Source organism: Natrix helvetica (genome assembly GCF_964273705.1).
Source record: "Natrix helvetica genome assembly, chromosome: 1".
NCBI lineage: Eukaryota > Metazoa > Chordata > Lepidosauria > Squamata > Natricidae > Natrix > Natrix helvetica.
In genome coordinates this window covers 105,444,882-105,471,655 of record NC_138548.1, presented here as the reverse complement: position 1 = coordinate 105,471,655, position 26,774 = coordinate 105,444,882, and the positions used below count along the sequence as shown (strand labels likewise).

The window sequence follows — 26,774 nt, the reverse complement described above, 5'->3', positions numbered from 1 at the left end:
GGGGAATGTACATTTTGAGATAAAATGACACCCAATGCGGTAGTACCGTATTTTTTGGAGTATAAGATGCACCTTTTTCCCTCAAAAAAGAAGCTGAAAATTTGGATGCGCCTTATACACTGAATACAGCATTTTTTTGCCAAAACTCCGCCCCCTTCACCAAAATGGCCGTGGATGGCCTTTAGAAGGCTTTCAAGGAGCTCCTAGGCCTGGAGAGGGCAGAAATGAGCGAAAAACGGCCTTTTTTTTGGCCAACCCCCAGCCCCCAGCATCACTCTATAAACTTCCTAAAGGCTATCCATGCCCTTTTTCTGACAAAAAATGGGGCCGTTTTCACGAAAAACGGGATGGTTTTTGCTCATCCCCCCCCCCCCCCCGGAGCACTCTACAAGCCTCCTAAGGGCTATTTCGCAAAAAAATGGGCATTTTGGGGATGTTTTCAGAGCACAAAAACTTTTTTTTATTTTCCTCTTCAAAACCTTGCTGCGTCTTATACTCTGGTGCATCTTATACTCCGAAAAATATGGTAATTCTTAAATTTTTAAGAACAATAGTCTATGATGTTGCTTATTTTCTCTGGAAAGAAACATCTACATTTTAATGTTCGGAAGGGAGAGACAAAACATTACAATAGGAGGCCACCCACATCTGGAGCTCAACACAAATAATTGTTCTAGAATCATCCCAAGGGTAACTTGCCTTTGCAATGATGCGACACAAATGGGATCCTTCTTGAGTAAGGCTGAATAAGTTGCTTACGGCTGATTCTACATAATAGAGGTTATCTGATGAATGTATTTCTTTCACCAAATTCTGTGTAACAAACCAAGAACAGAAAGAAATAATTGTAAAACAATGCTCTTAGGGTATTTGGAGAGCTGCCATTCCGACTGGAAAGAAAAATACTGCTGTTCCTCAGGTACTATATTCAGAGTACGGCCTTTCATAGAAAAGCAACTTTATTAGGACACAAATATCTGAAAAGGCATGGAGTATATTCCAGAATTCAAAATAATTTGGATAATGTCAAAGGTATTTATCATTAAATATTCCTTAGCTCTGTAAATGTGCCAGACCCATTACATAGCTCTATTGAAGTGAATCTTTACTGTTCTTTTTCTTCTCTCATCCTTCCTTCTCCCCCAATATTCCAAGGCTACTCATCATTGGTGTTCTTAGTAATCATTAGGTTAGCTTCTCAGGACAAAGGTAACTAGCACTTTTCTCCCTTAATCAAAGCTGGGTTTTTTTCTGCTCTAGCCCCAGACTGTGAAACTGGAAAAGTGCTAGCTCCTTTGGGTGGGAAAACAGAAGAAAATATTCTTCTTTTTCTGTGTTCTCTTTTTCTTCTTCTCTAAGAGGGACCCCTTATTAGAAAATACAATAATACAATAGTAGAGTTGGAAGGGACCTTGGAGGCCTTCTAGTCCAACCCCCTGCCTAGGCAGGAAACCCTATACCGTTTCAGACAGATGGCTATCCAACATCTTCTTAAAGACTTCCAGTGTTGGGGCATTCACAACTTCTGGAGGCAAGATGTTCCACTGATTAATTGTTCTAACTTTCAGGAAATTTCTCCTCAGTTCTAAGTTGCTTCTCTCCTTGATTAGTTTCCACCCATTGCTTCTTGTTCTACCCTCAGGTGCTATGAGAATAGTTGGATTCCCTCTTCTTTGTGGAAACCCCTGAGATATTGGAACACTGCTATCATGTCTCCCCTAGTCCTTCTTTCTCTTAAAATATTGCTGAGCTTCCTCATCCTCTATGGTTCCCCATCAATGCTCTCTGTACTGGTTCCCAAGACAATTCAATGACTGGGATATTTCAAAGGACAGTCTGGGATAAAACTACTTGTTGCCTCGCCATCTTATAACTTTGCGGTTCTTGCTCCTTTTGTTTCTTTCTTGCCTTCTTCTAACAGACTTTTCCTTCCTCTCTCACAACCCTCACTTTTTATTTATTTATTTATTTATTTCTTGGATTTCTAGACCGCCCCCTCTCCCAAAAAGGGACTCGGGGCGGTGTACAGTCAATGCAGATAAAAATACAATCATAAAACAATTAAATACATTTGGATGGAGGAGATAGGCTGTACAAGAAATAAATATATTCTAAAACCCTAAAAACATCCCCGATTAAAAACCCAAACCCAATTAAAATAAATCCCCTGGAGGTAAAACTAAGAAAGTGCCGGGCCAGCTGATTTCTAGACAGCCATGACTATTATGCCTTTTGAGTTACAAGTGTCAGGTCCCTTCTTTTTTCTATCTACCTGAAGACTGTGTAAGACCTGAAGAAGAGACTTTTGTGGCCCCAACCAGACTCCAACAAAGTCAGAACAAAAAGAAGGGGGGAGAAAATCATTTTGGAATTGTTCAGCATGTGAGGAGTGAGCAAACCTCACTCCTTACTAGCACTGATTATGTGTTACTTACTTTGGATAATGAAACATTTTTGGGGGGGGGAATCCCAACCAAGCTAAGAGAGCACCAAGGACCCCTCCATGTTAAAAGATTGTATAATAAAATATCTGCAAGAGAATAATCAAGCTCAAAGAGCACCAAGAACCCCTCATTTAAACCCTGAGTTACAAATATTCTCCTCTAAGAGCTATGGTGGTGTAGTGGTTAGGATGCAGTATTACAGGTTGACTCTGCCCGCAGCCAGGAGTTCGATCCTAACCAGCTCAAGGTTGACTCAACCTTCCATTCTTTCAAGGTTGGTAAAATGAGGAGCTAGATTGTTGGGGGCAATATCCTGACACTTCACTTAAAGAGTGCTGCAAAGCACTATGAAGTGATATATAAGTGCTATTGCTAAGTGCTATTATTATTATTCAGAATTGTTGCCAAGAAAATAGCATGGCTGTATTCATATTGTCACTAGGAGTTAACCTGGATGAAAAGGAGATTTTACTTTTATGTGACAGTTTAACTAAAACATTTTCTGTGCTCCTGTATTTACTCTAACATTTGACTTACAGAACAGTTTTCTATTGACACTGTAGAGTAGGCTTCTGTTAGGAAGACAAGCATGGCATGATTGAGATTAATGCACCAGAATGTTTATATTCCCAGTCTTAGTGTTCTCCGAGTATGAAAGACATTAGCTACGTCTCTAGAGACAACAAAATACTTCAGGATATCTTAAGAGATATAAAGAGATATAAAGAGAAGTACTGCCAAAATATGTTTTTACTACGAAAAAGAAAAAATTACTAACCTTTATTTCATGTGTTAGAGCTAGTTCTATCAATTGGGCAAAATACTGTGCCACTGTGGTTAGCGCATCATTAATACAAGATTTCATTGATTTTAATATTTGTTCATCTTCAATCTGTATGCACCTGGAAGGAAATGTGTAAAACAAGATGCCAAAGTATCAGTCCAGTGGCCCCTGTAATTTTGTAATCCAAGATCTATTCAAGATTCCACATCAAAGAACAGCTCTATAGCATCAATATAAATGCAAATTAAAATTCATAATTAATTTTATTGCTTCAGTTTATGAATTACCGATGTATCAATCTGTAGCCTAGGGATTCCCCAGTCTTTTCTATTAAATACATACTTTTCTGCAAAATAGATATTGAATCCCTACCACAACATTAGGTATTAATCCAAAGAGGAGACTTATGTTAATTAGACCTGGTAGAAGTCAGGTTTTCTCTGCAAGTGGAAGAGGCCTACTGGTTTCAAATCTATCATAATATTATTGCTCTTCGACCCTTTAAGGATGTCCATAATTTTAATATAGGTTTGCTAAGACGAAAGTACAACAATTAATAATGTTTAATATTACCTTTCAGTAACTGTTGTAAGTTCTGAGCATTTTTCCACTAGCATTTTTTCATACTGAAAAAGATAGGAATAGAACTGCATTAACTTATTTGAAAAAGAATCAAAGTATGAGCTTTATTTTCAGATACACATGATTAACTCAACCCCAGTTCATGGGAATAACATGGATAAGCAAAATATAAATCTTAAGAAATACAGCCAATGGCAGGATGGGCTCAGAATGGAGGATAGATGTTTTATTCTGGGAGGGGGGACGGAGATATCAAAGGCTCTGAAGAAACATAAATGCCCTCCAGGTTCATTCTATGTGAGGTTTTATTTTTCCCTTCCCTTTTGATATCAAATAACGATGAGGAATGAATTGTGTGGGCTGTCTTTCATTCTCCCACATCTAATTCTGTTTTAGAATATTGATTGAGGTGAGGATGGGAGGGGGGTTTAACTTGTTTGTGGTCTCTAAAATCAAAGTTCCGATATTCAGAAGCATTAATTGCACCTGGAAATTACGCCTATAGAGAACTGAGCGGAGAATTTTTTCTTTTTCTTTCTTTCTTTTCTTTCTTTCTTTTTTTTTTTTGCAGGTAGTTAGAGAGGAATTACCTGATTGCTAAATTCATGAAATACCCATTCTTCTGAAAAGTACTCAAAGCAGCTAATTAAAATAAACAAAACCAAAATTCATTAAAAACAAGATTTAAGATACTCATTTGAAATCCAGAATAGTTTAGGATCTCCAACCTGATGTTCTGGATCACAGCACACACAACTCCTTTTTCAATATTAGAATCACACTGTTATGTAAATACAAGATGCTATTTTTTCTAGTATTCTAGTATTCCTGATATCCATACTCCTATAAACATAGGAGCTTGATCTGGATTGGGATCCCAGCTAATCATATTTCTTTTTAAAAAATCACACACTCAATGCCCTGCACTTTTTCATTCTGAAATTCTACTGAGTAATCTTATTGAAATGAGCAGGTAAGTGGAAAAATAGCAAAGGCTGAATTGGGGTTTCCTGTTCTTATATTTGGCAATCTTACTTTAGAACATAAAGGATTAGCAACCATGTAAAAAAAGTAGGATGTGTTATGGCAGAATAACACATTTTATACTTTGCAAACTTTGCATCCAGAGTTAAAGCAAAAAGGAATTGTAGCATAAAGAGGAAGGCTGTAGACCCAATATAAAAGACTATGATTTACATATAGAAAATTCCAGGTTTATTTCTTGGCATCTCCAGCTGAATGGTTCAAACAACAGATTATGGTAAAGTCCTTTGAACCGAGTTCCTGATGAGTAGATGACAAAGCATCAAAGCATGCAAACTGAGCTAGCTTTTTTAAAAAAATCTAATTTGATTTCATTTCTAAGACCTCACCCTCACCAACTTACTCTGAGTGATTTACAAGAAGATTAAGGTCATCAGTATAAGGAAAGAACTCAAAATTCTCTAGCAATAAAAGCACCATGCCAGATACAAACTGCAATAGTTCTTATGTTCATAGAATCTGACCTGGTAGAAAGCTGCTTCAGAAGCTTCCTATCAAAATAATGGTTCTGACATTATTATATATTGTACATTATGCATCCAATAAACACCAATACATTATTTCCAGTTCCATGGAGTTCTAGACTTCCTTGTTTTTAAAAGTAGGTTTTTTATGTTTATCTGCACTGTTAAGTAATAGTTTCCTAATACTACTACTTCCTACATTGCCTTTACCTGGTGCATTTCTTCCCAAGAATTCCTTGTGAGTATATTATATTCATTGATCATTGATCGGACATGACAATTGACTCGTACTGTCATGCTGTGCACCCTCTGCCATCTATTCTTCTCCAGCTTTTGAACAATCTTGGTCAGCTCAGTACTTATAATCCAAGCTCTTTTCAGCAACAACTGCAAGTTGTCACAGGCACTATGTTGTGCTGATGAAATAGGAAATTCACCGTGCGCATCTTCTTCTAGACTGATTGGCTTAGACTGAAGAATACACATGCATTCACTATCAGTCATGAGCTTCAAGTCTTCCATCCAGCGTTGGACTGAGTCCATCTGAATTAAATGCATACTAAAAGGGGGAAAAAAGAAAAGAAAAACTTTTAGCAAAATAATATTTAGCAAATACTATTTGACCAATTATATTTCTGTTATATTGTATTTGAGGGAAAGAGCAGCATGGTATGGTTCTTCATACTAAATCTACTGTATTTGTGTTTCAGATACGACATCTGGTTACCTACCGATTGAAATCAATTGGGTCGATATTTGGTACAATCTATTCCAGCAATAATTATGAAAGCATGTGCAGAAAGCCTTGAGTTGATTTTCATATGCATGGATACAAAGTTCCAGAAAGTTCCAGGGCAACTCTCTTTTGAGCACATAACTCTGGAATTTCAACCAAACTTGGTACAAGATAACTTACCTTCTGGAAACAAATACTGTGGGGGGTAAAACACCTCTAAAACCCCTCAGAGTGTGTGTTCTGTTAAGATACAGCCGGTTGTGTCTTAAAATGGTTTCTACTGTACTGCCGTAAAATGGCTTCTACTGTGCAGCGCAATGGAGTGCTCTGGTAGCAGCTTCACAGTATTCCACAAGGGAGCTCCCTCTGATAAAGGGGGGAAATCCAACATTAGAAATTGCAGCGAAGTTCATGGAAGGAGGGTTGGGATAAATAAATACCTGGGCAGCATCGGATTATCAGCTAGTAGGACATAAATATAGTAGTGAGTGAATCTCACAGTTTCATTCCAGATCATTTAGTCCCCGAATGTTTGAGGACTGTTCTATTCAATTTGCTGAACAGAAGTGAGTATATATTACAATGAGTTAACATGTAGATTTTTTTTATTCTATTTTTGTTTGTATTCATTTTTACTCTTAAACTTTCAGTAAAATTATATTTATAATATAATTCTTCATTTCTGCTTCATCGTAGCATTCACCCTCATCTGTCACTATCCCCAGAGTAATAGGAATGGAGCCACTGGATTTTGAAATCCTGATAACCCATTTTAAGGAGAAAAAAACTATTCTCTTACCTTTCAACATAAAGCTTAAGATAAACAAATAACAAAAAGTTGTATTTCTGCCCAGCCAATCTACTGATTTACTTAGAGCAGCACAGAAAATTGAATTCAGCCATAGTCCAGTTTATTATTAGCTAACATGATTAAAGGTCATTTAATGCTGTGATTCTGTAAGCTGACTGAAGACATTAGTCATGTTACTGGGAAGGAGGGAGGGAGGTAATAATTTTGCAAGACCATTTCTTCCCCTGTTTTTTTTAAAAAAGGGAAGCTATTGAAATATTTCTTGTATGCTGCTATGAAATGCAAGGAATGAAATGATTATAAATGGAAATTAGGACTTTTTCCAGTTTGGAGATGATGAAACTATCTGCTAAAAAAAGAATTAGACTTTTGCTGAACTATAACCACATAGTGGTTATGGCAGATGACTATAGCATGCAATACATTCTATGGATATAATTTGACATTTGTCTGAATCAAATGAGACAATGTGATCAAAAGCATCCACAAAATTCCTAATCCCCCCCAGCACATTCTAAGTAGCCCCTGCTAAAGCACAAGTGCTACTCTTGAATAGGGGAATTGGTTCCCCTCTCCCAGGAATTTTCAAAGCAGAATCTCTTCCTGAATTTATTCTCATCAAACAAATATCAAATCTTTCACCAGCAGGGGGAACTCTATGGAGCGATATCCTTTCCTTTCCTTTCTCCAGGGATATCAAATAAGGGGGGGAAAATACCTCCCCAATTGTAATCTTTTTACAGCTTTAACTTATATCATTAGGAAATGATATACAGATATAGTATGGATAATATAACAAAGGTAGAATGATATCAACAGACGTGTGAAGCTATTGATCTCAAGGGGAATGATTCCCTCAGTATCTTGTTTAAACCATCCCACTCTCCCTTATCCCTTGTCAAATACCCTCACTGTAATTTGCCTTGACAAAAAGATTAATATAGCAGTCCAACCAACACTTGAGTTTTTTAAGAAGAGATTGGATAACCATTTCTCTGAAATTGTATACTGTTTCCTGCCTGAGCAGAGGGTTGGACTAGAAGACCTCCAAGATCCCTTCCAACTCTGTTATTCCCTCCCTCTCTTCCAGGCTCCTTCCTTTTAGGTAGGTCTCTAGTCAGTTTCTCTCAGCTTCTCTTCCTCTTGGCCCTTCCCAGCCAAATCCTCTGGCCTATTCTCTCAGAAATGAAATTTCCAACCTCTCCCTGAGCTGAACAGACTACCAATGGTCCAGAATCCTTTGCAGAAAGTTTTGTGCCTTCTTTCTTTACCTTTTCCTCAGGAGTATTCTTTCTGCCAACGGATCCTGCATCCAAACCTCTTTCTTCTTTTCCTCTCTCCCTTGCCACACCCATATTTGGAGCCTTATGACCTAGTACCCTGTATCCTTCCTGGGCTACCTTTGTTTTGCTCAGTTCAGTCCCCCACTATCTTTAGGGACCAGTTAAACTATAACCAGAAGGCAACAGGTCTAGGTAAAGATTCCACACTCTCTCTCCTCAAATTCTGTTTCTTTATTTGCTTGTCATCTCCATAGACCCCATTTTCTTCATCCTTCAGTTTAACTAATCTTTTTTTTAAAATCCTTTCTTGCCCTGCACCGACTACACAGCAACCATAGCGTTGTACATGCAATTTTCCTACTTACTGTATAGCTTTTACAACACGCTTGAAAAGGTTTACCTCTATTCTTGCTCTGTCAAAATATTGGTGGGTTTGTTTTACTTTTATAAAATGCTCTTGTTTGGCCTCCAAATGGGTTGACCTAGGAATGCATCACTATCAATTTAGTGGATTATGTTTCTAAGTATTCTAGATACTTAGAATCTAAATAAGATGAGTTGTACACAAATACTGATACATGGTTTAAGGTGCATTCAAATACTTCTTAACACATGCACATCATATATTTGAATCCAGATCTGGTGATGGAAGAAGATCCAATAGAGCTCTAGCTGGGAGAAGCTGATAGACGGTCATATTTCTTAAATCCTACAATCCCAATAATTTGTTTTCTCAAATCCCCAGAGCAGATTTGAGGAATGAACACGGGCCTACAAGGAAAAGGAGTTGGTGAATAATGCCTTCCCAGCTCCTCTAACAGGTTAGTGTTTCACCCACATCTAGCTTGAATTTTGGGTGTAGGTTTGTGTAAGAGAGGGAGGAAGAACGCAGATGCCCAAAATAAAGGCTGAAATTCAAAAGTAAACTTATATTACCCATGTATAATACAGTTTCCCTAGATGTAATTCATACTGCCAGTTGGAATCTTAAGCACTTTTAGAATTATGCTATTCAGAGCACACGCCATTAAAAAAAGTCTTTTTTTTAAAAAAAAAGCTACAAGTTCATAGCTTAAGGCTTAAGTATATTTTATATTACTTCCTTAAAATTAAAATCAATATGTGAACTAGCAGTCAGAAAGCTTACAACGGTAGAATAGCTATGATTGTTAGAAGTGTTATGCTGGCAATCATTCTGAGCCCAATCTGACAGCAGTAAAAAGAGCACTAACATTATTGTTCCCCTCAGTGTGCTCTGGACTGAGAACCTAATTAGGTTTCATTAAGCAAAGCTGAAAGTATTTAAAAACAGAATGGGAAGAAAGAGAGAGAGGGAGGGAGGGAGGGGAGAGAAGGAAGGAGAGAAAGAGAGAGAGAAAGAGAGAGAGAAAGAGAGAGAGAAAGGGAGAGAGATTCAATCTTCTTACAAAATATTGCTGGTACGTTATTGATGGATTTACACCTTAAATTTTAAAAATTGATTATGATTTCTTGTCATTTTACATGACCACAACATATGAGGCAGCGAATCGTCACATTTTTTACCTCTTCAATATAGAAAAGCTGATGTCCATTATTTCAAATGCATTCTTTGGAGAGTCGAATACACCCTAAATACAACTTTTGATAAACCAACTTTAACTTGGTTAATCTCAGATCTTTAGATATAGGAAGGGTACATTTTAATAATAAAACAATGTAATAACAACAGCAGCAGCAACAACAATAAAATAATAATATTCAATCTTCCCTTTCATTTATAACAGGGGTGTCCAAACTTGGGAACTTTAAGACTTGTGGACTTCAACTTCCTGAATTCCCCAGCCAGCCATGCTGGCTGTGGAATTCTGGGAGTTGAAGTCCACAAGTCTTAAAGTTCCCAAGTTTGGACACCCATGATTTATAACAAAGCTGATATTTTGAGGTAAGCTTGATTTGGATGTAATTCCAAAGTGCATATAAGCAAGAATATGTTCAGTTTCCATTGACAGATGCCGAGATACATTAAAATATAACTTTCCTAGCCAATCTTCAGATCCATATGTATTATGCTGTTGAACAGTCTTCAAAATTTTAACATTTCTATTGTGTGCCAAGCAATTCATTCCAAAACATTTTAGTTAACCAAGTAAATTATATGTCTAAACAAAGGGAGTCAGATTTCTAGTTGAATTAAAGTATTATTGCTTTAGGCTGTAAAGAGTTCCTACGTATTGTCCTTCCATAATTATTTAGATTACCACTCTGAACATAAAAAATATAAATATCTTTTAAAATACATAGCATGAAATTCAAATTAAGTTAAAGAAATGGATTGAAATAAATTATCTAAAGACTTATTTTATTTAAATATGAGGAGGCTACTAGACTAATTTTCTAGTTGTTCATTTTAAGAATATAATGCAATTTATTTATTTATTTATTTTAAAAATAGCTGTAGTTTTAAAGTAAAGATAAAATGGTTAGGTCTTAAGCCCAATTTTAGGTTTCCACCTTTAATCCAGTTATATCACATGAAAGTATGATATATATACAAGGGGTGGGTTCCAGTCGGCACTACAGCTGGTTCGCTCATCTGTGCCCTTTGGCCGCAGGCATGCGCAGTGCAATTAAAATTGTTCTGCGTATGTGCAGAACTGAAAAACAAGATGGCGGCGCCAACGGTGCCAACTGGGGAACTAGTTCAGAGGTATGGCGGGCCTGGGTCACTGCCAGTGCCAGTGACCCAGGCCACCAAACCACTACCGGTTCAGCTGAACCTGTCCGAACCAGTAGGAATGCATGACTGATATGTATGTATATAATAGTTGGACTGCTGAAAACATCATAATCTATTATCTTATTAATTAAACCTGAACTTTTCATTAAAGACAGCAGTACGAAATTGGGTTATGAGTAATGGCTCAGTTTTAACTGGTGTTTAGTTTATGCTTTAAATCACATAGACTGCAGTGCTACATTGACTTTTCTGGGAGCAGAATTCAATGGAATTTACTGATTAAACATATAAAAAGTGCAGAGCCAGAGAAATAGGCAGATATATGAGGCAGTAATAATATCTTTTCTCCCTGGTATAATGCTATTGCTTCCTCTAACTCTTATTCCCATTATTTTTAATGGATCACTAACAGATCCTGCCAATTAAATGGTCAGAGGTTTTTTTCCCCCCTGTAGTCATACAATTTGTGCTGTGAGCTTTTATTTGCACAAATCCAAGATGCTAGAACATCACTTCCTAGTTATTCATTTATTCAGCTTTTTCATTTATGTTTTGATATGCTTGACAGTTTTAAACTCACAAATATTTAAGTGACAAAGTCTCATGCTTTCACGGAACCTTCTTGCAATGCGTACGGCGCACAAGTGAAGCCAATGAAAAAGATTTTTCAAAGCTGCAGTAAATATTAAAAGCTTGAAACTACGCTCATTTACAAAACATGCCAACTATACATGTGCCATTTTTCATATATTCGATTTACTCTGTGTGCATCTTAAGAAATAGAAAAAGTAAAAAAGCATTTCCATTACGGTGTGCGAGTGATAGAAAGAGAGAATGATCATCTTCCCTTCGAGGAATTCAATGTCATATCCAGCTCTAATTCTTTCTTCGTAATAACTCCATGTGATAAGATATGTTGAAAAATTGTGGCTGTTTCAAGGTCACCAAGAGAGCTCATGGTTGCATGTAAATCTGAACTCAAGTATTTCAATCCAAATCCACTACTTAATATGGCCAGTTTAAACCATTAACAAAATTACCTTACATTTGTTAACTATGATTTATGCAATACTTTGTGCTTTGACAGCCATAATATTCTTCATATCCATGTAATTCTACAAAGCATTTGACCCATATTGATCCACTAGAACATGCTTTTGTTGGAGATGCCTCCAGCATTTCAAACTGAGAAGACCAAGTTCAATAGGAAATCAGGAAAATCCTCACTTGATAAATTAGTTTTCAGTACAGTCACATAGATTCTTGAGATTATATAGGATTTAAAGGGAAATAAGTAAATAAATCAATAAACCAATAAAGAGTTAATTAATCCAATCTTGCCTACTTCACCTTCAGGAGAGAACAGATAGCCGTTTTTCCCACTGAACACAGAATAGCAGAGTTGGAAGGGACCTTGGAGATCTTCTAGTCCAACCTCCTGCTAAAGCAGACAACCCTATACTGGGATGTCAAATTCAAGGCCTGTAGGCTGGACCTAGCCTGTGGGGTACTTAGATCTGGCCTGCGGGCTGCCCTGGAAACAGAGAAGGAACTGCCTGTTGTGCTTCTTCCAGCAAAAACAGGATCCAGAACTCCATTTTCAGCTTCCATGGCCCCCTGCAACCCTCTGCGAGTGGAAAGGAAGCTCGGGAGAACTCCCTTTTCACTTGTAGAGGGTTTCAGGAGGCCATGGAAGCTGAAAACGGAGCTCTGGAGCCTGTTTTCACTGGCAGAGCACTTAAGCCACCACAGGCACCCCCGAAAGGAGTGACATTGAGCTGGCCATGCCCACCCTGGCCACACCCACCCCACCCCATCCCCCCAAAGTCAAACACAACTCTGATATGGCACTTAATGAAATTGAGTTTGATACCCCTACCCTATACCATTTCAGACAAAGGGCCATCCAACCTCTTCTGATGAATGGTGCTGACTGGGAGGGAAAGAAAGACAATCTCCAATTGTTATCCTGAAATCAGCCCACATGACATTTCTGGAATATAACTTGGAATGTATACCATTTATCACTTGGTAGTCTATGGCTTTTCAGAATCCTTCTTTCTTATCTGAGCTAGAGACAACATGGGTAATCTGGTTAAAGTACTTACACTGCTCCAAAATCTTGTAGACATTTATCCCTTAATCTACTGTAATTCCCATACAGTATTAATTTCCTTACATCAAGAGTGGAAAAGCTGGATCAAAGTTCAAATACAGCTAATGACATATTCTCCATCTGATCTACTAGCAGTAAATTTACTCATGAGACAACAGGATGAGTTTTTAAATGACTACATACAGTCTTTCACTTGAGATATGACCATTTTAGGAGGAAATTTTAAAAAGTTATTATATAATTATCTGTAATTACTATACATGCCTAGCCACCTAACCCTGATTTTTTTTTAAATCAGAAGAAAATAATGCTGCAGTCATCTATTCTGGATGCCAACTATCTCAAGTCAGATGAGATCCTAATGTGATTATGTTCATGTTGCTTGTTTACAGGTAATTTGAATATTTTGGTTGATAGACGCCTGGATTTTTGCTGCAATTAGCTAGGGTTTTGTTTGCCTTTGTTTCTGACTCTCCCTGCAAATCCTGTCTCTTATTCTTGGCTGCTCTTCCTTAAGATTTATCCCCCGCCCCCAACACCAAAGATGGTTCATTACTTAGTGCTAATGGGCTCTCTTTCTAGAGGTAAAATTATTTCCTGGTCAACTACTGATCAGAGATAACAAGCACAGAACTCAAACTCTTTCTATAGGAATGCTGAGTGGGGGTCCATTCTTCCCCTGAAGAAAAGAGGGAACAATTATTCCCAAGTTTTTTCATGAAGACAAGCAAACATTGAAGTGAACAAGATGCACTTCAGTGGTGGGATTCAATTTTTTTTACTACTGGTTCTGTGGACATGGTTTGGTGGGCATGGCATAGCTTGGTGGGCATGGATTGGTGGGCGTGGCAAGGGAAGGATACTGTAAAATCTCCATTCCCTCCTCACTCCAGGGGAAGGTTACTGCAAAATCCCCATTTGATCAGCTGGGAATCAGAGAATAGAGAACAGAAGCAGAGAATAGATGGGGCCAGTCAGAGATGGTATTTACCAGCTCTCCAAACTACTCAAAATTTCCGCTACCAATTCTCCAGAATTGATCAGAAATTGCTGAATACCACCTATGATTAACTTGTTCAGGAAAAGAGAAATTCTTGTGAAAGCCACACCTCCTGAAGCCATTTCATCCCCAGGACCTCACTTTAAAAAATTGGTTACAAATTTTGAACTTTGAGAGAAAGCAATTTTAAAATGGTAAACAAATAGCATTTGTTTAAAGAGGCTGAAATTAGTGTTTAGAACTACAGCTACAGTATCATATAAAACAGATTAACGTATATGTTAGTCTAAAACATTAACAGGGGCAAAAGAATGAGTAGCATAAGAGATTTTTCATCAAAGTAGAAAAATATTACAATTTACTTAAAAATGGAACCTAGGATTTAGAGGCCTTATATATTTTCCTTCAAAAAAGGAATCCAAAGTTTACTGATAAATACTCAGTGAATTTTAAGCAGAATTAAAATATTGTACTGATTTTCTATTAGTTATAAGCACATACAACATTCCTTGTGTGTTTGTGTGTGTGCCTGCAAGCACATACACAAGTGCCTTTTAGTCAGTTTTGGACAAGTCCCTCAGTTTTCTAGGCAAGGTTTTTAGGAAGTGGTTTGCCTTTCCTACTAGATCTGCAACACTAAAAGGTGAATATGAATTACTTGCAGCCTATTTCTCATATTTAAAAAAAAACCAGATTAATGGTTGACAATGTATTTGTGCATTGAGACCAGAGTCCTCATGGGCAGGGAGTATCCAAATTTGCAAGAGACAGGCATAGCATCCCCATATAATTCTGCTTGTTATGTGCCCACCATTTTTTTCATATTTTTACCCTTTCTGTGGACTTTGCTGAATGAGAGCTCCATTTCTTCAAGGTTAATTTATTCAGGGCCGTGTGGTAGGAAGAGAATAGATGGCTTTAGAGTCTGGAATGAGTGGAAGTGGTTATATTCGCTAATGCCCCTTTTTTCCTTCTCCTGCAAGAGATAAAACACACTCAATATATCCTGCTAGCTTTGGAAATAGAAAAATTATGTTGGATTTTCTCTATTTGCTGGCATTTCTTGAGTAAGTTATTTCCACCACATTATTATGGTGGAGTTCAACCTCAAAAGATCTTTACACTTACAATATAAGAAGGCAATAAAACATAACCGGCAGGTATCTTAAATTATTGCCATTATCCTTGTTTGATCATTGTAAAATTGTCCTTTAATTTTAACCTAGTACTGCAAAAGTTCTCCCAGATATCCAGTATGACTTTGGCACTATTGCAATTGTGATTTCAGACCAAGAAAAGAAGCTTCTCCACAGCCATTAATGTATCTTTCGGATACACTATCCCATTTGTCTTTCAGTGTCACCATACTCAAAGCCCCTGGATGCACATTATTTATTTGGAGTTATTGGAGAAGACACTTAAGTATTCCATGGACAGATAAGAAAACAAACAAATGGGTCATCAAACAAATCAACCCAGAGTAACCAGGCTCAAATTATCCTACTTCAAATATATTATGTAAACATGTAGCTCTCTGGAGAAGAGTCTATTGCTAAGAAAGGAGAGAAGAGAATGACCAGCAGCAATAGCAATAGCACTTAGACTTATATACCACTTCACAGTGCTTTGCAGCCCTCTCTAAGCCATTTACAGAGTCAGCATACTGCCCCTAACAATCTGGATCCTCATTTACCAACCTTAAAAGGATGGAAGGCTGAGTCAACCTTGAGCTTGGTGAGAAATGAACTGCCAAATTGCAGGCAGCCAGCAGTCAGCAGAAGTAGCCTGCAGTACTGCATTCTAACCACTGCGCCACCGCAAGATGGATAGACTCTTTCTGAGTGTACCATTGGAAGTCCTGTAGAACCAGGTTAGGAACAGATTGTCACAGAGAGAAAAACCTAGCTACATGGTTGTGAGTCAGCATTGACTTGATGGCACATAATTAATCTAAATTGATTTACATTATCCATATTAAGTAGTATCAAGTCCATTGGGGTTGGGTGGCTATAATACATTCAAATAAATGAAATTAAATTAACAAACAATACTGCAGAGTTGGCTTATTGAATAAACATTTTTCCTTTTCTAATCATTGAATGTTTCACCCAACACCCAAGGATGCCCATACAGTAGAATCAATTCAATCACAACTCCTGTAAGCAAATTTCCAAAAAAAGTCATTTGCATGTGACTATTTTTTTTGCATGTTTATATTTATAAATTGGTTTTTATGTGAACCAGCTACTGCAGGTATGAGTCAAAGGATAAATTACTAATATGTGTTATTTGCCAAAATGCAAAGATTCCTCTATCTAAAGTGCTTCAAAATACTGTATGTGGGCTAACTTTATTCTGGAGAGCATATATAGTAACATTGCTGCTCCATCAGTCTCACTTGGTTCCTCTGGTTTGTTTAGCATTGTGTGCAAATGGGGAAATTTATTTATTTCCAAAGTTCATTTAGATTCCTCCCAACATTACCCTGACAGGATAAACCAAGAAGGAAAACTTGAGCTTGTTCACAACAAACCAGCATTCTTTCGAACTCTGGCTTAACATGATATGAGACCAGGTGTAGCCAACCTCAATTTATCCCTGCTATGTAGGAATGAGAAGATCAGTAAAAATCCAGTGTATTTTAATATGTGCTCTGTGGAACAGATTTCTGTTCCTGGAAGCTTCTTTATTATTTTTCTTGAAAAGTGAACATACATTTGCCAACTCAGAGTGGTGTTTCATTCCAGAAAGTGTAGCGGAGGGGGGGAGATCGGCCCTTACAAAAGCACGTAGCATGCTTTTGCTGTGAAAAGAAAAGCCAAGAGGCCCAAGTGTCCAATATATTTTCAAAAGTAAATTAGATTTTTTTAAATGGAAAGACAAACACAAGCAAGAGTTTATTCCTGCAAGCATTTATCTTCCACTGGGACTGGGAAATTTTAGCCTACTCACTAAACATCAGTAGAAACATTATATTACAACCTGGGTACACTGGTCTATCTTCTTTTCTGTTTTTTTGCTATGCTCATTTGTCAATTAGGACTGTCTTCTTAAAGCCGTTTGCTGTGTTTCTCTCTCTTACCTTTTATTCCCACAACCAGGCCTGTCTGTGTCTCAAATTCCTCTATTTGATTATCATCTGTCCTGTGCAAATTTATCTACAATTTATTTTATTGTTCAACTTCTTTGCTGTGTGTGTCCCTCTTCCTGCCTATTTAGCCAGGAAGAAAAGTGTCCAGAGTGTACAAAACTATAAACTTCATAAATTTATAAATACCTGCTGTATGCTTAACATGTGCCATACATGCATTTTGCAATTCAAAAAATCTTTAAAGGGACAGCAGCTCTAAATTTAACTAAATTTGACTAATTTTTTATTATAAGCTTTCATATCTCAACCTGTGTCTTTCCAGTAATAGTGCAGTCTTATGTCGTTTGCCATTTGTGGGATTAGTCTTCTGGTTGTTTCCTTAATAAGATTTGTATGGACTTCTCTTTGCAACTTGTTGCTTGTTGCATATCTTATATAATCTCGAAACCCTCCATCTGCTTCTTTAATCAGATTATCTTTGGTTATCAATAGTACTTCTGACAAAATTTCTCTCCTTAGATCCATCAATTCTTCTCTTTTTCTGCTTCTATACCTTGAAATCTGGGGTAGAGCTCCTGTAGAGCTCATCTATCTCCCCTTTCCATATTCCACTCTTTTCTTTTCCAACCATGCTCACTTTACTGTTGGTATCAACAATTATCTTGTTTCTTTGTTCATTTTTCCCTTCAGTTTTTAGGACTCTAACCTCCACTTTTTCCATTTGATGAACATCTTCAATTTTTCCATCACATTTTACTGTTTTACAATCTATGTTTTCCAATCTCTTCTCAATTTTCTCTGTTAATAATAATAATAAATAATAATAAATTTTATTTGATTAGCCGCAACCCTCTCCCGAAGGACTCGGGGCGGCGTACAATCAAAAGGATAAAATACACATAGGACACACATACATACGAAAAAACAAGGACAATTACATTTGTGCATGAAGGAGGGTAGACTTGTAAGTGAAGGACAATAAACACAGCTAAAAAACACAATTAAAACACAGTTTAAAATCCCCTTAAATAAAATTGCTAAATTAAAAACCCCTCAGGAGCGTAACGAAGTTATGGTTGAGCCAGGCCAGATATTTGGAAAAGGTGGGTCTTGAGTTTAACACGGAAGGAGCGGAGGTCTGTAGTGGTCCTAATATCCGGGGGGAGGTCATTCCACAGGGCTGGGCCCGCCACAGAGAAGGCTCTGCTCCTAGGCGCCGCCCCATGGCATTGTCTAGTGGACGGCACCTGGAGAAGTCCCTCTCTGTGCGAGCGAATAGGTCGTAGGGATGTGTGGGGCAGAATACGGTCCAGCAGGTAACTAGGTCCTGAGCCATGGAGCGCTTTAAAGATCGTGATCAAAACCTTGAAACGCACTCGATAGACCACAGGAAGCCAGTGCAGCTCGCGCAGGTGTGGTGTCACATGGGAGTACCTGGTGCTCCCCATAATCACCCGCGCGGCCGCATTCTGGACCAACTGTAGTCTCCGAGTGCATTTCAAGGGAAGCCCCATGTAGAGAGCGTTGCAGTAGTCCAGGCGAGACGTCACCAGCGCATGGGTGACTGTGCGTAGGGCGTCCCGGTCCAATAGGGGGCGCAATTGGCGCACCAGGCGAACCTGATGGAACGCCCCCCTGGCCACGGCTGTCACATGTTCATCCATGGACAGCCTGGCATCCAGGAGGACGCCCAAATTGCGCGCCCGCTCCACGGGGGCGAGTTGAATGCCCCCAATGGCCAGAGATGGAATTATCTGGTTGAACCGGGGAGCCGGAACCCACAGCCACTCCGTCTTGGAAGGGTTGAGCCTGAGTCGGTTGTCATCCATCCAGACCCGTACGGCTTCCACACACCGGGACATCACTTCGACGGCCTCGTTGGGGTGGTTCGGGGTGGAAATGTACAGCTGAGTATCATCAGCGTACAGATGGTATCCCACCCCAAAACCACGGATGATCTCGCCCAGCGGCTTCATGTATGTGTTGAACAGGAGTGGCGAGAGGACCGACCCCTGTGGCACCCCACAGATAAGGGGGCTTAGGGTCGACCTCTGCTCTCCTGCCAACACACGTTGCGTCCTGCCGGAGAGGTAGGAGCCGAACCACCGCAAGACGGTGCCCCGGATCCCCAACCCCTCCAGTCGGTGCAACAGGATACCATGGTCGATGGTATCAAAAGCCGCCGAGAGGTCTAATAGGACCAGGATAGAGGAACAACCCCTATCTCTGGCCCTCCAGAGATCATCCACCAACGCGACCAAGGCCGTCTCTGTGCTGTGCCCAGGGCGAAAGCCGGACTGGCGCGGGTCTAGATAATCATTCTCCTCCAGATGTCGTGGAAACTGAGAAACCACCACACTCTCCACAACCTTCGCCAAAAAGGGAAGGTTGGAGACAGGACGATAATTGACCAGCTCCATAGGGTCCAGGGAAGGCTTCTTGAGCAAGGGTCTCACCACCGCCTCTTTCAAGGCGGCCGGGAGAGACCCCTCACCCAACGAAGCGTTCACTAGGTCCAGGAGCCAGTCGCGTGTAACCTCCCAGGATGCCAGTACAAGCCAGGAGGGACACGGGTCCAGTAAACATGTGGTAGGTCGCAGTCGCCCACGCAATCTGTCCAAATCCTCGATGACAACCAAGTCAAACTCCTCCCAAAAAGGTTTCTCAAGACTCGCCACTGGCGTCTCGACTGGGCCACTGAAGGGGACCCAATCCTTCCGGATTTGAGCGACTTTATCCTGCAGATATTTCCCAAACTCCTCTGCCCTACCCTGTAAAGGGGCCTCCCGTGGCCTCTGAAACAGAAGAGAGCGGGACACCCGAAACAGGGCGGCAGGGCGGTTCTCTGCGGATGCAATGAGAGCGGCACAATATTGACGTTTGGCCGTTCTCAATGCCACTAGGTACGTCCTTAAATGGGCTCGTACCTGTGCTCGGTCAAGTTCGGATCGGGAGGATCTCCAACGACTCTCTAGGCATCTCTTGCGGCGCTTCATCACCCTTAGCTCCTCGGTAAACCAAGGGGCCAGGGTGGATCGTTGCCGCAGGAGAGGCCGCAAAGGCGCCACCCGGTTCAAGGCCCCGGTAGTCGCATTATTCCACGCGGCCACCAGGTCCTCTACCCGAGGGCGGGTCAGGGCTGCAGGAGGTGGCCCAAGCTCCGTCTGGAACCTGTCTGGTTCCATCAAGCGCCTGGGGCGGAACCATCTAGTGTTCTCCGGTTCCGCCTCCCCGCAGCGAGGAGTAGCACCAGGGAAGTCAAGACGGAGGAGTGAGTGATCTGACCATGACAGAGGAGTGATGGTTAAATTCACTCCTCCCAGATCACTCAACCACTGGCGAGAGACAAAAACAAGGTCCAAGGTGTGACCTCCCTCGTGTGTCGGGCCCTGAATCATTTGAGTCAGGTCCATGGCTATCATGGAGGCCATGAACTCCCGAGCCCCCTCTGATGCTTCTCCCACCGACGGCAGGTTAAAATCCCCCATCACTAAAAGTTTGGGGGTCTCAACCGCCACCGATGAGATCAGCTCGAGGAGCTCAGGCAGGGTCGCTGATGTATGGCGGGGAGCCAGGTATACTATCAGCAAACCCATCTGCCTCCTAGGGCCCCATTTCACAACCAGGGATTCACATCCGGACGTCTGTAGCACAGTGGACTCCCTCGGCTCTAAATCCTCCCGGATAATCACTGCTACCCCACCGCCCCTTCCCCGGGCCCGGGGCTGGTGAAATGCTTGGTAACCTGGTGGGCACATTTCCACGAGGGGTAACCCTCCCTCGTGGCCCAACCAGGTTTCCGTTATTCCCGCGAGGTCCGGCTCCCCCTCCAAAATCAGATCGTGAATGAGGGGGGCCTTATTGACAACGGACCTCGCATTGCATAACAACAGCCTCAGGCCCTGGGCCTGCAGATCCTGACCACCTAGAACGCGGGGGTTGGTACAAGCGACCGGGTGTAACCAGCACCCACGGTCTCCCAACCGACTACGGGTTGTTGATTTGTCCTCGTATCTGCCCCTCCCTACGACTGTTGGGATCAAGAAGCCCTGTATAGGAATGATATCCTCTCCCCCCTCCTCCTCTCTGCTCCTTCTGCTCAAGACCCCGCCTAGTGACCTGGCTCCGTCATCGCTCCTGCTCTGGCCCACCCACCCCCCAGCCCCTAAACCCCTAAAAGAATTTAAAAAACGTTTCACTAAAAACCCCCTAAGTCTCCGCTTCCTCTGTTACTTCTAATAATTTTTTAATTTCAAACATAATCTTTTGCAATGTTAAGGTTTCTTTTTGATGTTGTGCCATTCTTCCAACTGGTAAACACTACCACTCTAGCATTCAAAACTTTTTATTAGATTTGAAGCAAGTTCATTTATAATCTTTCAAAACAAGGCTTTGTTTTCACTTCTCTCCAGCTGCCAATGAAGCTTCCAAAGAGCACCTGTATAAACAACCCATGCTCTTCTCCTTATCACTCTCTATAAACAAGCTGAAGAACCTTGAAGCGCAAAGTCAAAATGATCAAAGCGAAAAAAGAAAGGGCAATGTTTCCAGCCTCCAGCCTCCAAGTGGCAGTGTTACTTCCTTTTCCTCTGATAACAACCTCTTTGTATTCCTTTTATATCTTCTTTATATTCCAGGCTTAAAAGAAACAAAATTCTAAAGTGAATCAAAATAGAAAAAAAACCCCATCCAAACCAGTATTATAAAAATAAAGAAAAAGACACACTTTCTCTTTCCGCTTTCCTCCCGTTCTGGAGCTGTCCCAACTTCAGCAGCTTTTGGCTGCACTTCTGTTGCCGGCAAGAAGAGATTCAATCAGGGACTTTGTGGTATCCCTGAGATCAGCAAGACATACTCTTCCCTGTCACCGTCTCTTCGGGACGGTTTAGGTCCAAAAGGACTGTCCAGCGGCAAAAGTATCGACTGCGATCTCGGAGCTCTGAGATCGCACGTCATGTCATTGCGACATCAGCTCCTGTGCTGATCAGTTTTCTTTAAAGAAAAGAAATACAGTTTATATGTATTAATGGTTCTTGCAAGCTCTTAGTAGGCTTATCCAGAAGATTACTTATCAGTTCCTCTCAGATGGTCTAATACAGAGGTATCAAACTCAAGGCCTGGGAGCCGGATCTGGCCCAAGGGTTGTTTAGATCTGGCCTGCTGGTCCACCCTGGAAACAGCAAAGGACTGTGGTGCCTCTGCCAGTGAAAATTGAGTTCAAGGGGGCTCTGTTTTCACTGGCAGAAGGTTGCAGGAGGCTGTCACAGCCAAAAATGGAGCTCGAGAGCCCATTTTCTCTGGCAGATTGCTTGGGCCACCACAGGTACCACCGACATGAGTGACATCGAGCTGGCCATTCCCACACTGGCCACACCCACTCTGGCCCCTGATACGGCCCTCAATGAAATCGAGTTTGACACCCCTGCTCTAATATGAAAGTAATGTGTGTGTTTTTCTGAGAAAACAGAACATAGACTCTCACCTGGACAATCCATGATGCAAAGAGGCAATGTGGTCAGGGAAGTACTGTATTTTTCGGAGTATAAGATGCACCTTTTTCCCTCAAAAAAAGGCTGGAAATCTGGGTGCGTCTTATACACTGAATACAGCATTTTTTGTCTCCTGAAACCCCGCCCCCTTCACCAAAATGGCCGTGCATAGCTTGTAGGAGGCTTTCAGAGAGCTCCTCTGAAATGAGCAAAAAACAGCCCGTTGCTCTCCCCCCCCCAGCCGCCAGGAGCACTCTATAAGTTTCCTAATGACCTTTTTTTTGACAAAAAAAACGGCTTGTTTTTGCGAAAAATGGGCCATTTTTGCTCGTTTCCCCCCCCCCCCCCGGAGTGTTCTATAAGCCTCCTAAGGGCTATTCATACCCTTTTTTGAAAAAAAGAGCCAATTTTTGCGAAAAACAGGCCGTTTTTGGGAGGTTTGCAGAGTGCAAAAACTTTTTTTAATTTGCCTCTTTAAAACCTTGGTGCGCCTTATACTCCGGTGCATTTTGTACTCCAAAAATATGGTAGTTTATTGAGATACAACGGTGCTGGAAATCAATCTGAGTTGTCAGACTGCCCCATCTTCAACAAGCTAAAGAGCTTGGCCATTTAGTCTCATTCTGCACCATAAAAATTAGCGGAACAAAACACATGGAAGAAATGCAAGACAGCTGATACGTGAATCAGCCCAGCAATATCTCACAAGTTAAAAAGGAAAGAGCAAACAAAGTCAATCAGTCTACTTGAATGAAAGAAGCATGAATTGGCAAATTAGCTCATTTGGATGTCAGGACCGTATAAATGTAATAATAGTTTAACTAGCTCTTTCTACCCCCTTAGCTGCCTGCATCTCTATCAGTACGCTGCTTTTGATTGATTGATTGATTTATGAAATTTATATGCTACCCATCTCACTGTCAAGCAATTCTTGATGGTTTCCAACATTGTAAAAACAAGTACAAAATGTTAAAAGATTAAAAGATTTAAGTATTAAAATTAGCAGGTTAAATAAGTAAAAACCCAAAATATAATAGGGAGGAGGTGGGATCTTCCTCCTAGTTCACTAACTACTTCCAGCATGGAAAGGTAAAGGTTCTCCTTGCACATATGTGCTAGTCATTCCCGACTCTAGGGGATGGTGCTCATTTCTGTTTCAAAGCCAAAGAGCCAGCGCTGTCCGAAGACGTCTCCATGGTCATGTGGCTGGCATGACTAAATGCCAAAGGTGCACAATTCTATTACCTTCCCACCAAAGGTGGTTCCTATTTTTCTACTTGTATTTTTATGTACTTTCAAACTGCTAGGTTGGTAGAAGCTGGGACAAGTAACGGGAGCTCACTCCATTACGTGGCGCTAGGGATTTGAACTGCCAAACTGCAGACCTTTTGATCGACAAGCTCAGCGTCTTAGCCACTGAGCTACTGCATCCCTTATTTCAGCATGGACCCCCCCCCCCCAAAAAAAAACCAGGGCAAATGACAGAGCCAGGTTTTGGAGCTCTTTCAGAAGGCCAAGAGGATCTCACCTTTTGTGGATCTCACCTTGTGTGGCATGATAGTCTAGATTCTAGACTAGACTCTAGAAGATGAGAGACAAATGCTCTTCTCCTGCACCCTGCCAAATTGCCTTGATCAATGGGGACTGATGTCCCTTCTCCTGGGATGAGAGGGGAGGGTCAATCCTATTGTGTTTCTTCAGGTAGCCTAGACCCATGTCATGCAGGGGTTTAAAGGTGATAATCAACAGCTTGAATTTCATAGAGTACTTGGCTGAGCCTGAAATCTCACCATTCTTGGATCATTTTTCTCTAAAGTATTTGAAAAAGCTTTCATATGCTCATTCTCTAAATGAAAGATTGCAGCTGGCAATATGTTTGTTAATCCAGTTCAAGATTTATGACTGTAACAAATTCCTAGAGTTATCATCAGAAGTTGGCTCTGTTAATTATACCAACAAATTAGCACAACCAGCCTATTGTGGAACCACCCCTTCAGTCTGGTACGTGGGCTTGTTGCCTGCTCTTCAGTGCTGTTGCGGCTGCCAGAAAGCCTGCTAGAAACTACAACCATTTTCTCTCTCCCCACCTCCCCCACCTTTTTTAATGGGGGAAAATCCCAATTTAAACCTAGAAGCTATGGCACTTTCGCTTAATTCATATAATGTTCTCATATAATATTATTTTAAAGTTCATTCCACCATAGAATGTAACCTGATAAATATATGGCTTCACAATGCAGCCCCATTTTCCCTCTCCTTTCCATTTGGATGGTCAGAGGTATAGGATTTCTGTAATCTGACATACAAATCACATACAAATGCAATTTCTCAGACTACAGGTAGTCGGTGTTGATAGCTAAAGCATCTGGAAGGATTTGTGCTAAAGGAAGTGCTTTCACAAACCGAGAGGGGTATGAATTATTTTATATTCTATTTATGGCAGATCAGAAACAGAGCAAGTTTCCCTTCAGCAATGTCACACCATTTCTCCTGCCCCAGATATACATTTGCCCAACATACAAGAAGCACCTAAATAAATATTAAAATCAATAGACACAAGATGACTTTCTTATTTCTCAAGAGAAGGCAAGCTTTTGTTTCTCCCCACTTCCTTCTGTAGAAGTTCCATTAAAAACTAAGCTTAATAAAATGATTAAGTTGATATAATGTACAACACAATGAATATGACTTCTCTCCAAATCTCTCAATCAGCCATTGTTCATTATTGGCATGCCAGTATCTTGCTTCAGACATTGTGGGTTCAATATCAAAACAACAATACAATATGATATTATAGGGATATTCTAAGGGACGTTGATGCCTTTGTGAATTCCATATTGGATGGGTGGACAGCATGCATTGAAAGACTTCACTGCCCCCATTATATTAAAAACAACCACATATTAAATTGCTCCTTCCTCCAGAGCCCATGCCTACAACTATACAGATGGAGTAGCAAGCAGAAGTTGCTCTTCCATTGCTTTATCCTATGAAGGTTTGTTCAACATCAAGTCAGAACTGGACACCAGCATAGGTAGACAGTTTAGATCCTGTATTAATTAGCTTACAGATTTATGCATGCCTGTTGATGGCCAAGCTCATTATTTTTAATTTCAATTTTTAATGTTGCCCACTTGCCTGGCAGATTCCTGGCAGATTTTTAATAGCGCTTATTGTGGAAGGAATTACCTATTTTTAAAGTAAAAAGCAATAAAATAATATAAATAACTGAAGAAGAATAAGAAGGAGGAGTCCTGTTGCTGGTATATCAGCTCCCCTGGACTCAAAATACCCATGTCACCATATAGTATGGACTGTCGATGCTATCTCTGATGCCTTCATGGTCAGCTCAACTGGAAGACATTTTTACTATTGCTTCATCACCTATATGAGCCGCGGTGGCGCAGTGGTTAGAGTGTAGTATTGTAGGCTACTTCTGCTGACTGCCGGCTGCCTGCAATTTGGCAGTTCAAATCTCACCAGGCTCAAATCTTACCAGGCTCAAGGTTGACTCAGCCTTCCATCCTTTCAAGGTGGGTAAAATGAGGACCCAAATTGTTGAGGGCAATATGCTGACTATGTAAACTACTCAGAGAGAGCTGTAAAGCACCATAAAGCGGTATATAAGTCCATGCTATTGCTAAGTGCTATTGCTATTGTTTCCCAAGAGATTATTGGTAGGATTTTGAGCAATATTTTCAGTATCTCAAAACTGAGCTTCAGCCTCACAATTCTGCAATAGCATTATTTTAAAAAAATAACAGCAGTTGTCAAGATCCTGAGATGACAGCATAGTGATCTTTTGCTATCTCTGGATTCTGTTTTTTACATAAAATGAAAAGTCTTCTGGAAATTGAGGTTCCAACTGAAAAGTTTAAAATACTATAAATAAGGGTTTTAAAAATTAAATAATTTCATTACTGCTAAAAAATTAAATAATTTCATTACTGCTATCTCATGGAGATATAATGTAGGTACAGTGATGGGTTTCAAAAATTTTTAGAACCTATTCTGTAGGTGTGGCCTGTTTTGTGGGAGTGGCTTGGTGACCATGTGACCGTGTGGGAGTGGCTTGTTTATCATGTGACAGGTGGGAGTAGCTTGGCAGTCATGTGACTGAGTGGGAGTGGCCAAGTCGATATCACTGAATTCTTTGTCCCAAAGAATGACCTACAAAAAGAAGATATTAAAAAAGGAAATTTATTATTTTG

At 40.4% G+C, this 26,774-nt stretch overlaps 1 protein-coding gene across 1 annotated transcript in view; it reads right to left on the bottom strand.

Moving 5' to 3' along the window:
- Positions 1 to 26,774, bottom strand: part of INSC (INSC spindle orientation adaptor protein) — a gene marked incomplete at its 3' end in the record, with an annotated part of 133,736 nt that overhangs the window by 63,793 nt on the left and 43,169 nt on the right. Inside the window, exons 3-6 of the mRNA XM_081938319.1 lie at positions 5,529 to 5,877; positions 3,802 to 3,854; positions 3,223 to 3,346; positions 700 to 813 (exon numbers count right to left, since the gene is read on the bottom strand). Of these exons, the coding sequence (XP_081794445.1) occupies positions 700 to 813; positions 3,223 to 3,346; positions 3,802 to 3,854; positions 5,529 to 5,877 (640 nt within the window). The remainder of the gene's footprint in view (positions 1 to 699; positions 814 to 3,222; positions 3,347 to 3,801; positions 3,855 to 5,528; positions 5,878 to 26,774) is intronic.